Genomic DNA, 19,296 nt, shown 5'->3' with positions numbered 1-19,296 from the left:
GTGTAATGCAAATCAGATAACAGCAAAAAAAAAGTAGGAATACACATTACAGTGTGAAGAAGTTCCTAACTTGGTCGATGTAGAAACCTAAAATGCAGGTTACTTCTTTTAGGAAGTGTACTGGATTTTTACTCTCAACACATGAATGCCAATGGCCATGAACAGGCCTCCTGTTTTAGGTCATATACAATAAAATTTCGTTAGACATGATACAGAATATCTCCATGTCAAAATGTATCTGTGCAGTCTCAAAAGCACCAATCCAGTGCACACCAAATGGGCTGGTTTAGAACACCCTCGCTTCTTGCAGTTCAGAAGACTCCACAGGGATCCTCAAACTACGGCCCTCCAGCTGTTGCGGAACTATACATCCCATGAGGCATTGTAAAACTCTGACATTCACAGACATGACTAGGCATGATGGGAATTGTAGTTCCTGAACAGCTGGAGGACCACAGTTTGAAGACCCTTGCTCCACGACAAAGGTTCATCACGGTCAACAATCAGAACACGCAATGCTTTATGTCCAGGGAATATGACACACTCCGCTTTAAAAGAGGTATACTTTTATTGGAGAATTCTGCAACTGCCCTTTCTTTTCCCCAGCTCAGCATAGATAAGTTACTGCAAAGTATAGCTTCCCCTCTATGACTTACCCTGTTCAGTAGCACCTGCTCTTTAGAAATACTGGTAATCAGTGAGACAAACCAGCTATAGAAAATAATGGTATTCTGCATAACACATACAACAAAATGTGTTATGTTATGGTTGGACCATGCCTACAGTTCTACACATGCCCTGGGCTGTCTCACTGCTAGGCTGCCCTTATGGAAAGAAGGCTCTCTTATATGGGACCAGTGGAATTTCTACAGTTATCTCCTGTACATAAATGTAATGTGAGATGGGGGATATGTAGTTGGGTTTTCATATAAAAAAAAAAAAAAAAAAAAAAAAAAAAGAAGAAGAAGAAGAAGATGTAATAGCAGAATGGTGATGTACAGTAAAAAAAAAAAAAAAAAAAAAAAAAAAAAAAAAAAAACACAACACACAAATGTTCTTTTGTGTAATTATGGTGAATAAAACAGGTTTATAGCCAAGTATAGAATATAAGTTAATATTTTTTCATTTTCCGTTTCGGCCAGAATCACAATTACAACAGATGTTAACAGGGCAGATAAAAAAACAGTCCTTAAGAAGTGAACCAACAAAGCAGAGTAAACTGGACCTAAAAAACATCCATATAACTTCTGACTTAAAAAAAAATACACATTTTAAACTATGGTTTAAACTGTACAAGAAAAAACTAACAAAAAAAAAAAAAAACAGAGGAACACTTTGCTGCATAGGTTTCCCAGTCCAAACTTTCATTGCTAGCACGTCTATTCATTCTTGTTGTGTTCCAAAATCTTATATGGTGGAGATGATGATGATGATGCTTCTTCTGTTACAACAGGAAGTGTTGCTGGCATGTACATTTCTGATAAACTATCATTACTTTGCAGAGCTCCATAAGAGAAGGAATTCCCAAAATCAGGCTGAATATTACTGCCATTATCATGCATGTTGATCACACCTGCAAAAAAACAGTACAGTTTATTTTTGCTTAAATGGTAATTGGCATAGTATAAACTTCATACCATTAATGGATAATTGCAATCATGGAAGCGATTCATATACTGCGTACCCAGCCTAGTATAGTTTTAACACAATATAGATTATTTAACAATGCTAGTGATGCATATGCTTTATAAATGGTTTTGTATTGACATTATACCATTTAAAAGGATAACTAACAGTGGTAGTGACAAATATACTGTATACATTTTTGTAGTTAAATAATTACCTTTAGTTATGAGATCTTAAAGAGGAGCTCCAGTCTTCCCCCAAAAAATTAAAAGTCAGCAGTTAAAAATACTGTAGCTGCGGACTTTAAAATATAAGGTCGGGGTCAGAGGTGGATTTAAACAGATTTATGACTGTTCTGGGATCAAATGACTTCAATTTGAAGTTTACCATTCAATATGACACTAAGATTTTGCCGTTTTTGGACATACAGATTTTGAAGAATGAAGATGGTAAGATAGAAACTACACTTTATAGGAAACTAACGGCTGGAAATACAGTGTACTCCCTCTCTCTGCTATAGGTACTCAGTTTTATTACAAGCAGTGTCAGAAAAATTACAATTCCACAGAGGGGTGGGTGCTGTGTCTGTCAATAAACATTAGAGAAATGGATTTTACAGCAAGTCAAAAATCCCATTTGGTCTTTGAAAGCGAAATGGTGTCAACACAGGATGACACTGTGGACACTTGAATTAATACGTGCCACGTCCTAATCAAATGTTTATAGAGGGAGTAGGGACAATGGACTTTATTGGCACTGACAACCAGACAATTACGTCGTAAAAATAGAAATATTTTATTGAAAAATCATTAAAAGACATATATAAGTATGTGTACCACCACAGGTGCAAGACATGAAAAATAAATCAAAAGACATACACATTAAATTCAAAGAACACACATTTAAAAGGCATATATAACCTCAATAACCATAGCCTCTAAAACCCTCTACATAAACCAAAATATACCGTGATAGAGCTATACAAACTGGAAGTTGTGGAAGAGCCCTAGGGCTATTTCTGATATAGTAGTATGAAGCTTGTGAGCAAGTTCATCAACGGTAGAGGTAGAGAGGCTTGGTGTTTGGGTATTGAATTCGGTCAGAAAAAAACACTACATGTTTCGCGCGGTTAGCGCTTCTTCAGGAGTTTAAGTATTAGCTGAACAATTCTATAGAAATATAGAAAAGAACAAATTTCAGAACTATATATACATATGCCATTAAACAAATATGCACATACATATCTATGTTTTGTCGTCTTCCAAGGAGAGGGGAAAAGAAAGGAGAGGGGAAGAGAGGGGAAGGGGAGAGGGGGGGGGGGGAAGAAAAATAAAAAGGGGAGGGAGAGAAAAATATAGGGAATAAGGAGTGGAAAGAGGGAAAAAAAAAATGGGAGAAGACAAGACATACAATCTGGTAATATCCATAATTACAAAGACCTAACTGGGTGAATTGATTGTATTTTAACTTACCAATATAACAAAGTTGGTAGCATAGTGCACAAAAGGCACTGTTTTCTATGTTCTATAACATGAACACAGGTCAGTACTGGGCACTCCCTTTTGGGACTGTGCCAATTCCGAACCCCTCCTTTCTTTTCTTTGGCCCCCTTGTTGTAATATGGTTGTACCCTCTCTCTGTTCTTTGGTATATATCTATATACCTTGCCTTAAAGTTCCTTTTGTATATATTGTACCCTCAGGAGTTGGTGCCCTATTCACCAGTAAGGGCCCCTCTGACACACAGCAAGACATCATTATACAAGCTACCTAGGTATCCGGGGTGTTTACGCTCTACCATATACTTTGAGGTATGTTTGTGGTCTACTCCCCTATTTTCCCCCCTTTTTTTCTCCCTCCTGCCCTCTTTACATTGAACAAACAGGCTTTAGTACAGTACATTATGATATATGTACATTACATTAGCTGGTCTTTGTTGTACATTGCTTCCCCGTTGCTTTGCTGTTTTCCCTATTAATATTCTTTCATATTCTCTGGTTGCGATACTACCCTGGCGCATTGGCTCTGTTTACAGGAAATTTGAATTACTTTTTCTGGGACTTGTTTGTGACTGCACCTATGCAAAACAGCATCCAGCTATATATTTCGTGACCTTATCTACACTGCCTTACTTGATTGGGTAAGAGATTGGATATTAATATCCCTGTTCCCGTACATGTCTACCAATATACCTTCTAATAATTATTAGGAATCTTCTTTCCTTCCCCTTCCCCCCCCCCTTTTTTATTTAATTACCATTAACTATTACATTCGTGTTTCTTTCTTATCAGATCAAAGACCGTGTTCCTAAATATCCCCCCACCTCCTTTATACATACCTCTTTCCGTTGTGTCTGGGGTGTGGTTTTATACATACCTCTTTCCGTTGTGTCTGGGGTGTGGTTTGAGGCAATTTTCAGACAGCTGCTCCTCTTTGTCTGCTCTGCAGGCACAGGCATTTGAACCTTTTTAATAGAAAACAGTGCCTTTTGTGCACTATGCTACCAACTTTGTTATATTGGTAAGTTAAAATACAATCAATTCACCCAGTTAGGTCTTTGTAATTATGGATATTACCAGATTGTATGTCTTGTCTTCTCCCATTTTTTTTTCCCTCTTTCCACTCCTAATTCCCTATATTTTTTTCTCCTTCCCCTTTTTATTTTTCTTCCCCCCCCCCTCCCCTTCCCCTTCCCCTCTCCTTTCTTTTCCCCTCTCCTTGGAAGACGACAAAACATATATATGTATGTGCATATTTGTTTAATGGCATATGTATATATAAAATTCTGAAATTTGTTCTTTTCTATATTTCTATAGAATTGTTCAGCTAATACTTAAACTCCTGAAGAAGCGCTAACCGCACGAAACATGTAGAGTTTTTTTCTGACCGAATTCAATACCCAAACACCAAGCCTCTCTACCTCTACCGTTGATGAACTTGCTCACAAGCTTCATACTACTATATCAGAAATAGCCCTAGGGCTCTTCCACAACTTCCAGTTTGTATAGCTCTATCACGGTATATTTGGTTTATGTAGAGGGTTTTAGAGGCTATGGTTATTGAGGTTATATATGCCTTTTAAATGTGTGTTCTTTGAATTGAATGTGTATGTCTTTTGATTTATTTTTCATGTCTTGCACCTGTGGTGGTACACATACTTATATATGTCTTTTAATGATTTTTCAATAAAATATTTCTATTTTTACGACGTAACCATTTGGTCTCTGGTTCATGGACAGACACAGCTCCTGATCTTCTTAACCATTGGAACGTCCCAAAGCAGTATTAAACATAAGGGGTGGGAACAATGAAAAAAGTTCCCAAGGCTAACTATAGCCAACCAGGTAAACAGGGGCTCAACCAAAACAACTGGAGCTCACCTGAAAAAACAATACATCCTCAAAGAGGACCAGATCCTCTAAACCGCAGCCTGCAAAAACCTTGTGGCCAAAGGAAGTATCCGCAGAAACCAACACATCACTTTATAGAACTTTGTGAAAGTGTGCACCGAGGACAAGGAGGCCGCCTTGAAAAACTGCGTCACTAACGCCAGATGACCGAATGCCCAGGAGGCACTGAGCTCCCAAGTAGAATGCACCTTGACAGGGAAAGGAGGGACCTGACCCTGGATGGAATAGACCTGAACCACCGTCTGTCTGATACATCTGGAAATGGTCGCAGAGGAAATAGACAACCCTTTCCGAGGCTCATCCGTTAGCACAAACAGTGAGTCTGACTTCCTAAAAGACTCCGTAGCTGCCAGGTACACCCCAATTGCCGGTCCACATCCAAGGCATGCAAAGCAATTTCCTTCGGATGTGTTGGCCTGGGACACAGGGAAGGCAACACAATGTCTTCATTCAAATGAAAATCAGAGACAACCTGAGGAAGGAACGATGGACAGGGGCGAAGAGCTACCTAATCACTTTGAACCACCAGTAAGGTGGACGACAGGATAACGCCACCAATTCTGTTAGCCTGCGTGCAGAGGTGAAGCCACCAAAAAGGCCACCTTCTGGGACAGCGTAAGCAGGGGAATCTCCCGAAGATTCTCAAAAAGAGGCTTCTGGAGGGCTAGGAGCAACAAATCGAAGTCCCAAGGTGGCAACAGAGACCACACTGGGAGCTGTCAAGTGCCTAACTCCCTAAAGAAACTCACGCACCAGGGAGTATGTGGCCAAAGGCCGTTGAAATAAAACCAATAAGACCGATACTTGACCCTTGATAGTACTCAAGGCCAGTTTCTGCTCGACCCCAGTTGGAGGAAGGTCAAGATCCGTGCCACCGAACAAGAGCGAGGATGAACCCCAAGAGACTCACACCACACAAGAAGAAGTAGGTTTCTTAGCTTTTAACAGCGTTGGAAACACCGACTCATGACTGTAAAGCAGAATGGAACATTTGTCCTTGGGACAGCAGACCCTCCCTTAGAGCAAGCTTCCAAGGAATGTTGGTGACCAGCCGCACCATATCGTCAGAAGCACAAAGAAATGTAACCGCTCAGGTGTGAGCAATGAAGTCTTCAAGCATCGGGTGCACATCTGGTCCACAACCCAAACAAAATCCAATAATCAGGAAAAGTAGACTGCACTCCGACATAAAAACCAATGGACTTTTATTGATTAAATTAAAATCCAAACATCACAGGCATCAAGGATGAATGAACAAGGACAGTTGACACATTTCACTAATAAATTTGCTTAATCATAACTGAAACCAGCCGCACCAGATCGGCGTACCAAGCCCGGTGAGGCCAATCCGGGGCCCCTAAGATGACCGGAATCTCTTCTGCCTTGATCCTGCATAGAAGTCTTGGCAGAAGCTTGAGAGGTGGGAAGGCATAACTCAAGACAATACTGACCCCACGGGGGCCACCAGCGCATCTGTGGCATCCGCCAGAGGAACCTATGTCCAAGCCACAAACCTCTGCCCCTTTCTGATTAAATAAGCACTGGACATTCCTGAAGAAGATCCATCCAACGTTTCCAGCGTTTCAGGCACAGTCTGATCGCTTGTTGTTCTACGACATTGATCAGTAGCCTGGACTCTTCCAGTGTCCAGATCCCCTGACCAGAATATTTTCCCGAGGACACCACCCCAACCGGACAGGCTGGCATTCGTTGTGACCACTGTCCAATACAAGGAGAGGAAGGATATGCCCAGCCAAAGTGCCGAAGAACGAAGCCACCATATCATAATCAGGGACTCTTGTTCCCCGGCTCAGCTGGGTCCGATTGTCCAGAGACTGCAGATTCTTGTCCCATTTGGCCAGAATCTCCCTGGCAGGGACTTCGTATTGAACTGTGCAAATGGAACCGCCTTGAAGGTAGACACGATCAGGCCCAGCACCCGCATGCAAGTCCAGAGGGATGACCATCTGTTGGACAGCAGGAAACGAATTGCAGCCCATAGTTTCTGGAGTTTGTCCAGAGGAAGGAGCACTCTGGCTAAGGCCGAGTCCAGAGTATGACCCAGATAGTCAAGCTTGTGGACGGAACCAGAGCAAACTTCAACCAAACTCCCTCAAGCTCGTATGGGGATTTCCAGGTTTTCCACCAGAGCTTTAGGAGACCTTGCTCACAGAAGGACGACGTCCAAGTAGCCCAGTATCGCGATTCCCCCATTGGTATAACAATGCTGGCACTGGGGCCAACACTTTTGTGAAGACGCGAGGAGCAGAGGCGAGACCAAAAGGTAATGCCCCAAACTGATAATGCTGCTCTCCCAGGGCAAAGCGGAGGAAGCGCAGGAGACCGACACATATTGGAATGTGACGGTAAGCTTTCTTGATGTCGATGGAGGCAAGAAAATCCCCACCAGACTCACCACCCCGATGAAACCAGGCACTGTATTTACCAGGAGAATCTGTACCGCACGAGCGACAACCAGGAAATGAAAGGATCCAGGAGTTAGCACCAGGGGATGAGGAGGGGCTCCCACTGCCAAAATTGCCGCCCAGAGGGCTCAACTGTCATGGCCGCTGCTCTTTTCAATGGCAAACCACTGCAAAATGGCCACCGGACTATACAAACATGGCCGTCCTGCATTGAGCACACATGCTACAAGAAAATGGTGCCCCAACGGGGCTCCCAGGAGGAATTCCTAGACCTCAAGGACAGGCCCAGGCAGGACAAGAGGCCCTGGCAGGAACCCCCACCAGGTAGAAGCCCCACGCACAGTCGATCGTCTACACCCCCCCCACCCCCATCACAGCGCCCTGCCCCCACCCCGAGGAGGTGGATCAGACCACCCACACAGCTCCAGCATAAGTGAAGGGGGGGTAGGATGGGGGGAACCCGGGGGGTCTGACCATCCCAAGGAGGGGCCCACGTCCACCCCAAAAACCCTCCAGGGGGAGAAGGGGGACAGCTACTCACCATACCAGGAACCAGGCAGGCACCGCTCCAGACAGAATCCCTCGCCATCGAAATGGGGGGGGGGGGGATTTGTCAGCCAGGAGGAGACGCTGTGACTCAGGCTAAGACACGGTCTTATGTGGCCTCATGAGGCGTTTAACTCGCAGGCCAGCCCTGTGTTTTGTTTTTTTTTTGCTAAACCTTTGGAGATAACACAGGTGTGCAAAAGGCACAGGAAAGTTCTGAATTTCTAACAGATATAACAAAATGCATTCAATGATATATTTAGGAGGCCAAAATGGGGCCAAGTATATGGTTTGGGTTTCCATACACTTAAGGTCTGTCCATTATTGGTGCTACGCTTACTGTAGTGTCAACATATGACATAGAAACATGTCATCCACTTACCTAGCGATAATGAATAGATTAGATATAGTAAATTATTAAGAAATTCTAAATTATTGTGCTGCATTTTTGATAGATCATATGCCATAGAAAGATATAATCATAGGGAAAAATGCAAGTATTAATCTAGGCAACAAGAGAAACCAATAATGAAGCTACTAACATTATACAGTAAACACAGCAACAGTAAAAGCAACATTCAAAGAAAGCCAAGCAAGGTCACTGGAAGAAAACATACTGAGGCCTGATCTGAGCAACTTCCATTTCCTCTGCTTCCTATATTACAACATGCATTGACATTTCTAAGGTTGTTTTAAATTTGCTTCACAGCAGCAACAAACATTTATTACCGATTTTTTTTTTTTATGTACATAAGGCTTTCTGCATACGAGACAAGTAACCTATTGTGGGCATGTCTGGGAATTGCTCTTCTGCATCACAAGCAGAAGTTCACAAAATACCATATTACAAACACCCAGGACTTGTGTCGACTGACACACAACAGCAATGCTTGGATGAAAATTTTAGGCACTAAAAAAACCCGAGCCCCCTGCATGATTTCAAAATGTAATCAACATGTATAATAAATGTCACAACAGTACCAATGGCTGGAGAGTCAAGGCTCGGAAACATGCAATTTACAGGAAATGGGAAAATTAGATATGAAGAGCATGTTATGGTGTACAAAATACCATCCATCAGATTTTAAAACAGACAGATCTGTCATCAGTTACAACCTTTTTACTTCAAAACCGGGCCAATTCTGACATTTCTCACCTACATGTAAAAATCCTTTTTTTTTTGCTAGAAAATTACTAAGGGCCTCCAAACATTATATATTTTTAAGGGCCTTTGAGTATAAAATTGTGTTTTTTTGCAATTTTTTCATTACATTTTATTTGCACAGCTATTTTTAAAACACACATTTTCAGAAAAAAAAATGCAGATGTAATGAACTTTAGTGCACATAAACTCCATACAATACTCACATTTTTGGTAAAATATAAAAAAGATGATGTTATGCCGAGTAAATAGATAGCAAACATGTCAAAGCAAACATGTCAAGCGCAGGTCAGTTTACATTCTGGCACAGTGCCTGTGTGCAGGGATTCTATACTCCTGCACATGCACAGTAGTGACATCAACCTGCGCAAACCAATAAAGATGGCTGCAACCCGGCATCCAGGAAAAGCTATCATGCAGTTCAGATCCGCTTTAACCTGCTTCAAACTTCTACTTTCCTGTCCACTTTTCTGAACAGTCTGTGCTAGATTGAACATTTTCCAAGGGTTCTTGCAATTGGTAATGTGTGCTTTTGTGGCTTGTTTGTGCTATCTTCATTTCAGTATTGCTCTAAAACATTTAGTCTAGGTTCACACATCTATGTTGGCTGCGCTTGATGCATTTTTGCAGCACATTTTGCGTTTTTAAACCCTTTTTTTTTTAATGTTTTGCATGCAGTTTTCATGCGTTTTGCATTTTTTTTTCTCTCTTTAAACACACTGTATATAACGTGTTGCTAAGGAGCTTAGTCCCCCCCCCCCCCACCCCAAAGCACCAATGGCCTCTTCCCCACAACCCTGGGCTGTGTGGTTGTGGGGGTCTGCAGATGGGGGCTTATCCAAATCTTTAACAAGGGGGCCCCCAGATCCAGACCCCCCCTCCCCCATGTGAATGAGTATAACCCCTACACATTCACTAAAAAAGTGTAAAAGTGGATGAAAACAGTACAACCGTTTTCGACAAGACCTTAATTAAAAGGAAAAAAAAATCCCCTGATGTAGATCCATTTCCCACCGCACCTCCGAACCCGAAAAAAAAGAAAAAAAAAAAGCTCTGCTCACAATGAACACTCCCGTGGTCTGCCTTCTCCGCTCTGTGACATTTCTTAAATAGCTAAGGGGCAGGGCCACCCAGCAACGTCACCAGGTGGCACAGCCCCGTTACGTCGGTGGCCCAGCATGCATTGGTCGATGACTTCACAGGGGGCAGTGCTACTGAACCCACACCCTAGCTATTGAAGAAATGTCCCATGGTGGAGAAGGCAGGCCATGGGAGTGTTCGTTGCAAGCAGAGCTTTTCTTTTTTTGGGTTCAGTGGGCGTCGTGATTGACGATGGATCAGCATCAGGGGAAATTGTTTTTTATTTCTTAATGAAGGACTTGCCAAAAACTCTTGTACTGTCTGTATTCACTTTTACACTTTATTGGTGAAGGGGTAGGGATACTACCCCATCACATAAGGGGGGGAGGGGGCGAGATCTGGGCCCCCCATGTAATTTTCCCGATCTTTTTATTTATTTTTTGCCAGCAATTAATTTATTTTGTTTACATTTAGCGGTTAGTGGGGAACTCCGACAGCTGATGATTCATTGGTCGTTAAGGACGTGGCAGCCAGCCCGCTCCTTAGCAACCAGCTATACACAATGTGTTAAAGAAAAATATAAACAAAAAATGCGCCATGCAAAACGCATGTAAAAACGCAACATTTGCATTTCTAGTGCGGGTCCAATAAAGTCTATTAGATGCAAAAGGCAATCTGCTGCGGGAAAAAAAAGTCCCCGACCCTTTCCAAAAACGCACCAGCTTAAAATTGCATAGATGTGAATGTGTACCATAGGAAAGCATGTTAATCGGACTGTAGTGCGTTTCTGCAAAATGCAAAGGTGTAAACGTAGGGTTAGAATTGAGGCAAACCAAAACTAATGACTAAACCAGCATTTACCAAGCTAATTTAAAGTGGTTCTAAAGGCAAAAGGTTTTTTACTCCAACGTATTCTCTGCATTAAAGTAAAAAAAACCTTTAAATAGCAGCTCCCCCCAGCCCCCTTCTCCTTAAACACTTACTTGGGTCATTTTTTTGATCCAGCGCTGCCTTGTCTGTGGCAGCTTTTCTCCCATCTCTCTGTATTCTCAGAAGGCTTTGAGGACAGCAGGAGTCATTGGCTCCTGTTGCGGTCACTCAAACCCTGTGAGAAGGGAGTGTGGCTTAGTCATGCTGTCTGTGCGCCTATGTACACACACAACTCGACAGGCCCGCCAGAGTACCCCCCTAGCAAGCAGCTTGTTTTGGGGGCACTTGGAGAAAAAGAGGTGCAGACAGTTCTGGCAAGGGACCCCAGAAAAGGATATAAGGGACCGCTCTGTGTAAAACCATTGCACAGAGCAGACAAGTACATAACATTTTTTTTCTTATTTTAGGGGAAAACAAAACAAAAACAAACAACTTTACAACCCCTTTAATCTGTGCTAGTTTTAGTTTACCTGGCATGGAGTTAATGGCAACATAGGGTTCAAAAGCTTTTGTCTTTTTTCTGCTCCTTGTTATGAGGAATACACCCAAAAAGGCAATAAGGCACCTTGGGGAAAATTAAAGATTTTTTATTAGATTAACTATACCAAGACAAAATAAATACATTTTAAGAATGAATGCAGTTTAAGCACTGAGTAAAGGTGAAAAAGACTAAACAATATTGAGCATTTTCATAACTATATAGCTCACCAGCTTCTCCTACCATTCTAGGAGAAAAATGTTAAACGAGTTAACATTCTCAAAAAAGCAGAAAAACTGGATTTTTAGCTTACCGTAAAATCCTTTTCTCTGAAGTTCATTGATAGACGCAGCTCCATATTCTTCTTAACCATTGGGTTATGCTGCCCCCTACAGAAATTAGACACTAGGCAGGAAAAAAATGTACCCCGCCTATGGGGCAGTCTCTGAGGGCATACACCCACTCACTCTGCTATTCAGATACAGTTTTGGTTCAAGCAGTGTCAGAAGAAAAAAAAAAACCCAACCCACTCAGAATGAGAGAGCGGGTGCTGAGTCTTTTCAATTAACTTCAGAGAAAAGGATTTTATGGTATTTAAAAAAATCTAGTTCTCTCCATCGTACATTGACAGATCCAGCTCCATATTCTTCTTAACCATTGGGATGTTCCAAAGCAGTATTTGCATGAGGGGTGGGAAAATAATAAAAAAAAAAAAACGCAGAAAGGAACGTAATTCCCAAAGGCTAAACTTAGCCAACCAGGTAACATGGAGCTCACCTAAAAAAACAACATACCCCTTCAAAGAGGAAAACAAAAAAAAAAAAGAAATAATTTCTTTTAAAAACAGCAGCCTGTAAAACCTTGCGGTCAAAAGAAGCATCCGAGGATGCCAACACATCTACTTTGTAGAATTTTGTGAACATTTGCACAAACAACCAAGTTGCCGCTTTGCAAACTGGTATTATTGATGGCTAAAGGCAAAAAGCCCAAGAGGCACTCAGCCAATCCCTTCCAAGGTCCTTCCGTGAGGACAAAAAGAGTCAGTCAGACTTCCTGAAAGACTCAGCAACTGCTAATCACCCGAACCACATCCAAAGAATGCAAGGCAATTTCCTTGGGATGCTTGGGCTTAGGACAGAGTGAAGGCAGCACAGTGTCTTCATTCAAATGAAAATCAGAAACCACCTTTATCTCTGTGGACCACCAGGTAAGGTGAACGGCAGGATAGCGCCGCCAATTCAGACACTCTGCGAGCAGAGGCAATAGCCACCAAGAAGGCTACCTTCTGTGACAGTGTAAGCAGAGGAGTCACCCTAATGTTTTCAAAGGGAGGTTTTTGAAGAACAGACAGTACCAAGCTAAGGTCCCACGGAGGTAACGGGGACCATATCGGAGGAGCCATTTGGTGAACTCCTTGAATAAAAGAAAGATTTAGGGAATGCGTAGCTAAAGGGCGATGGAAAAACACCACAAAAGCTGACACCTGACCTTTAATAGCACTCTTTGGAGAAAAGCCTAAATCCTGGCCACTGAAAAAGAAGCATGGATGCACCTTAAGCTATTCACACCATGAGATGTACGATTTCCACGTACAATGATAAATCTTCCAGGAGGTAGATTTTTCTAGCCTTCAACAGTGTAAGAATCACTGAGTCAGAAAGACCCCTGTCCTTCAATACCTGGCTTTCAACAGGCACGCCGTTAACGCCAGCGACTGTAAGCAGGATGGAAGATCGGCCCATGAGACAGCAGATCTTCCCTGAGATGAAGTCTCCAAGGAGCATCAGCGACCAACCTTACCAGATCTGCGTACCAAGACCGGCGAGGCCACCAGAATGACCGGAATCATTCCACCTCTATTCTGCACAGAAGCCTCTGCAGAAGTTTCAGCGGAGGAAATGCATAGATCAGCCGATACTGACCCCAAGGAGCCACCAGTGCGTCTGTGGCGTCTGATAGATGATCCCGAGACCTGGCTACAAACCTCTGTACCTTCTCGTTGAGCCGAGAAACTTACAGGTCTACATCGGGTGTCCCCCACTGGACACACAGCAGGTGAAAACACCTCTGGGTGCAGGGAACATTCCCCCTGATCCAGCACCTGATGACTCAAGTAATCCGCCTGCCAGTTCTCCACTCCGGCTACACGCACATCGGAGAGGGCTGGAAACAAAAAGTTTCTGCCCATTTTAGGATCTCGGCCACCTCCCAGGCCGCCAGGACACTCTTGGTGCCCCCTTGATGATTGACGTAAACCACTGCCGTGGTATTGTCTGATTGAATCCAAACTGGACCACCCTGCAGAGGATTTGTCCAGTGACTCAAGCAAAGCTGTTCGCTCCGAGTTCCAGAATATTGATCGGAAGTCTGGACTCTTTCAGAGTCCCCTGGACACACAGCTTTCCAAGTATAACCCCCCCCCCCCCTGCCCGCCATCGAGCCAGACAGGCTGGCATCTGTGGTTATCGCGGTCCAATACAATGGAAGGAAGGACTTGCCCTGATGCAGGGCCAAGGAATGGAGCCACCACTGAAGAGCACTTCTTGCGTTTTTGACTCAAATAAATCAGATTGTACAAAGATTCTGGATCCTTGTTCCACTTGACAAGAATACCCCTTTGCAGAAGTCTTGTGTGGAACTGAGCAAACGGAACCGCCCCGAAGGTAGACACCATCAGGCCTAGAGCTTGCATGCTGGTCCACAAAGAGGACAGAGTGCTGGATAACAGCAACCGAATCGCCCTCTGCAACTTTTGCAGCTTTCCCAGGGGAAGAAAGTCCAGAGTCAGTCCCAGATAAACCAATTTGGAGGCTGGGACCAGGGCAGATTTTCTGAAATTGATGGTCCAAACACTCTTGCAGAGTCCGTACAGTGATTGACAGATCGCCCACCAGAACTGAATGGGAGTCAGCTCTCAAGAGGAGATAGTCCAGGTACCCTAGTACTGCAATCCCCCGTCACAGTAATGCCAATACCAGAGTCAACACGTTGGTGAAGACCCCGAGGGTGGAGGCGAAACCAAAGGTTAATGCCACAAATTGATAATGTTCCTCTCCTACAGTGAAGCAAAGAAAACGCTGGTATCTAGCGTAAATAGGGATGTGCAGATATGCATCCTCAATATCGATAGAGGCCAAAAAATCCCCTTGGTGTAGGAACACCACTACCGTGCGAATTGACTCCATTCTAAACCACTGTACCTGCACAAAATGGTTCAGAGCCTTGAGGTCCAGAATCGGATGCACTTTCCCTTCTTTTCTGGGAACAGTAAACAGGTTTGAACAAAACCCTTGAAAGCGTTCCCGAGAGGGAACCGGCAAAACTCACCCTTTGTGACGGCAGATCTTGTACCGCTTCTCGTAGATCCCTCAACCGATCTGAAGATAGATGTAGATTGGACGGGAAGATTCTGTCCGACGGTCGGGACCTGAATTCTATCTTGTAACCTGATCGGAGCAGCTCGTGGCCCATTTGTCCTGAATCAAGGAAGTTCCTGGTCCTGGACAGGAAACAAAGACGTCCCCCCACCCCAGATATGGGGGGAGGGCGTCCCTTCATGCAGACAGAGATTTGTCCGCAGATCTGGAGGGGCCTATTCTTGGCTTACCCAACCACATCTTCATGAAACCCTCAAATTACCTAAATGGCTTAGGTCCTCTCCGGTGTGCCGAGGCACAAAAGGGCCACCTGTGTTCTCAAAAATAAGGGCCCTGTCTATTACACGGTGACTTGCCCTAGCGGATAGAGGAAGAAGAGTATCCTTCCCACCTGTGAGTTCTTTGATCAGTTCATCCAACAAAGACCCAAAAAGGCAGTCCCCCGTAATGGGGAGATCTGTTAGAGCTTTTTTAGAAGCCTGGTCCGCAGACCAGCATTTTAGCAAAACCATGCGTGGTTACCATTATTGCGTTTAGAACAACTCCACTGACTCGCGACAATTGTATCACAGTAAGCGGGAAAAGGGAGTACCTTTGCCGATTTAAGGGGATCTGCAGGCCCCCATGTTAAAATTTTCTGCACCGATACAATCAGTGCACTCACCAGCACCTTTGTATGTGCATGTGCAGTAAAAAAGAAATCATCCTCACCACAGCGCACCCGAAGTGCGTGGACGCAGACCCAGTAGAGTCACTATATGCTAAGCTCACCCTGAGAACATAATAAGCAGGGGAGGTCGCCGACCACAGTCCCGCAAGGAGATGCCGGTTAAAGGTCCGCAAAAGGACCACCTAATAGACCTAAGGGTCGCCCACCATAAAAGACCTAAAAGGACATAGCCCCTTATAAAAGGGAGGGGGGGGCCCGCCATGACGCCGACGCGCAGGCAGAGTACCCCCCATGGCCCCCCCGGTTCAAGGGGAGCGCCAGGCAGTCCATATATCCCCCCCCCCCCAGAGGGCGGACGCCCATCCGCTGCTCTATCACCCTGGTAAGCAGCCTGGTCAACAGTTCGGTCAGCTTGGCCAGCAGCTCGGTCAGCCAGCCGCAAATAGGCCGCAACGCCGCGGCCTAAATTTGGGGACCGACCTGGTCGCGAGTCCACCGTCAGCTCCGCTAGCTTGATCAGCAACTTGGACAGCTCGGTTAGGAGCTCGGACAGCTTGGTCAGTCATTCGGACAGCCAGCTCCATCAACCGCGAGTAGGCTGCAACCTGTGGCCTCAATTTTTGGCCCAATCTGGCTGCGAGAGGTGATCCATTGGCATCCGCTCAGCTCGATCAGGCCTCAGTAAGCTTGGTAAGGCACTCAGACAGCTTAGTCCTCGGACAGCTTGGTCAGGTACCCGGAGTAGGCGAGTAGGCCACACATCTGCAGCTTCAAACTTCGGGCCAATCTGGCCGCGTATGGCGCGCATCCGTCAGCAGTACCGTCTGCTCAGTCAGCTTGTTCAGGCACTCAGTCAGCTTGGTAAGGTACCCGGACAGCCGCGAGTAGGCCGTAAAGCCGCAGACTAAATTTTCGGCCCAATCCAGCCACGTGGGGTGCAGACCCGCAGAAAAGAACAACAGCCTATAACCCTCGTAGGGAGCCCAAAGAACATCCCTGCCCCAGTCACTAATCCCCAGGGGTCCGGGAACTTGCTCAAAGACCCCCCGTGTGCGATCTGCACAGCCCAGTCAGCAACAACTACATCCACCAGCCAGCTCCTACCTCACCCCAGGGGGGCGCGTAGGGGTAGGTTGGTCCCAAAAGACCACCGTGACTGTTCGAGGGGCTGGGGGGAATAGAAAGGAACCCGGGAGTCCGAGCATACCAAGGAAGAGCCAACGTCCACCCGAGGGACCACAAAGGGGGAAACTACTTACCACTCCATGGATTGGATGGGCACCACCCTGGGCAGACGACCTCCCCATCTTGGAATAGGGGGTGCGGACGGCAAAGGGGTACACTGCGAATCAGGCTGAACCAGGTCGGAACAAACTGAATCCTATAGCAAGAGTGAGTGGGTGTATGCCCTCAGGGACTTCTCCATAGGCGTGGTAACGTTTTTCCTGCCTACTGTCCTACTCCTGTAGGGGGCAGCATAACCCCCTCCAGATCCTGGTGCAAAATCCTCGCCCACTCCATCAGAGTCTGGGACATCAAGGCTATGTTGAACCACGCGTTCGGCTGCTGGTGGCGCCCCCCTCCCCTAAACCCATCGCCTGCTCGACATCCCAAAGCGGGGTCCGACCGTCACAGGGAGGGGACCATGTCCACCCCAAAAGACCACCAGGGGAGAGGTGGGACACTACTTACCACAACATGGAACCGGGTGGGCACTGCTCCAGACAGACCACGGCTCTGCCAGAATAGGGCTGCTGTCGGCCAGGAGGCACACTGCGGCTCAGGCCGGGACCAGGTCGTATGCGCCCTCGCGAGATGTTTAACTCGCAGGCCAGCCCCCGTCCAGTGGGGCTATCTCATGGATGCACATTGGAAAATTCTGCTATAAGAATGCCCGTGATTGCCCTGTGATTATTTACTAGTGAGTGACACACATATGCAACAATGAAGTGTAGCATACAGTAGCAAATAAATCACCAGTAACACAATTATCTAAATTCAGACAATTGATAGCCATTACAATCAAAGGTTTGTGTAGCAATGGTTAGTGTTCACTCGCAATCATCACCTGTATGCGTGAGCCCTTATTCTGCACATAATGGAAACTAGTGAATTTATTAGCAAGGAGCAAAGGACAGCATCATTCTTAATTGCTTATCTAGCAACACTGATACAAATAATATGCAACACCCTCCTAGGTAGGTGCTAGTGAGAGAGTATAGTTTTTGGCTCTGCCTGCCTATCAGAGGAGCAGCAGGCACATCTATATTGCTCTCTGCTTATTGGAGAGCAAGATCTGTTAGTGAGGTCTGGTGGTCAGTAAGCGATTCATTATATCTAGAGAGTGTTTCACACTAGTCCAACAGGGAGGCATGTTGGACAGTGGGAGGAAACCTGACAAATGGATGCATAGTAGGCCTGCACGATATTGGAAAAAAAATATATTGCGATATTTTTTTTCCAACAATAAATATTGCGATATTGAGGGACCCGTCAATCCAGGCTAAAGTCAACAAGGGATTGGGAAGGATGCTGGGAATGGAAATCATGAAGCATGCAGGCAGCCTTCTAAATTTTAATTGCAGATACAGGGAACTGGGCAGGTCAGGGTTAATAATGGTACTCTCAAATCAATTACTCAGTCTCAGTGACAGTGTGGAATCGATCGGATTATTCAGTGACAGTCTTTCTCACAGTAAATAAAAACTAGAAAGATCCGCGCTTAGGATAGAAAATAAAGAACTAGGGAGATATATATATATATATATATATATATATATATATATATATATATATATATATATATATATATATATATATATATATATGGAGAAATATAAAGGAGGTTGGCTGCAGCCCACTTCAGAATATAAATTATTAATATATAAATATATAAATCACCTCTGAATTATTAATAATTTACTTTCCTCTACATATACATACATACATCTATCTACTTTTCCCTTTTTGTATACACACCATGTCAATATAGATTATTTATTGTATTTCACATATATACTGGCAGCGCCAATCACTTCCTCTTCCTTTTTACTTTCACACAGTGGTGGTAGGAGGCTGGAGCGGTGGACTAGGAGCCGGGAAGGGAGCACAGCCACATACACTGACTCACTCGTGCACTGCAGCCCGCCCCACACGTTCAGTGAGTCTCACTCTCCGCCCTAGTTTTCTCAATGGCACATTCAGGGAACCAATCACGCCGTGAGTAGCGGCACAGCGAACCAATCAGGTGTGCAGGCACGCGTGATTGGTTAGCTGTGCAGCTGCTCATGGCGTGATTGGTTCCCTGAATGTGCCATTGAGAAAACTAGGGCGGAGAGTGAATCTCACTGAACTAGTGGGGCGGGCTGCAGTGGGATGGATGTGTGAGTTCTCCTCCGAGTCCCTGCCTAACGGAAGTCTGTGAGTCCTCCTCCGAGTTCCTTCCCCCTGCCTATGCAAAATATCGTGACCTCGGCGATATGAATATCGCCTACGGCCGCAGAACGATAGTCGATATCATATCGACTATGGTTCAGCCCTAATGCATAGGCTTTCGTACATTCCTGGTGATTGGTAGGGGCAGGTCGCCTCG

The 19,296-nt window shown here is 44.8% G+C and overlaps 1 protein-coding gene across 2 annotated transcripts in view; it reads right to left on the bottom strand.

Annotated features, from left to right (window-relative positions):
- Positions 1-1,316: 1,316 nt before the first annotated feature.
- The window catches only part of NIPAL3 (NIPA like domain containing 3), a 66,200-nt gene continuing 48,220 nt past the window's right edge, over positions 1,317-19,296 (bottom strand). For both annotated transcript variants that reach the window (XM_082246519.1, XM_082246520.1), the window contains exons 10-11: positions 11,650-11,744; positions 1,317-1,573 (exon numbers count right to left, since the gene is read on the bottom strand). In XM_082246519.1, coding sequence (XP_082102645.1) covers positions 1,380-1,573; positions 11,650-11,744 — 289 coding nt within the window. In that variant the 3' untranslated portion in view covers positions 1,317-1,379. The remainder of the gene's footprint in view (positions 1,574-11,649; positions 11,745-19,296) is intronic.

The sequence above is a fragment of the Pelophylax lessonae genome, assembly GCF_965119305.1.
Source record: "Pelophylax lessonae genome assembly, chromosome: 2".
NCBI lineage: Eukaryota > Metazoa > Chordata > Amphibia > Anura > Ranidae > Pelophylax > Pelophylax lessonae.
This window is presented reverse-complemented; position numbering and strand designations above follow the sequence as displayed.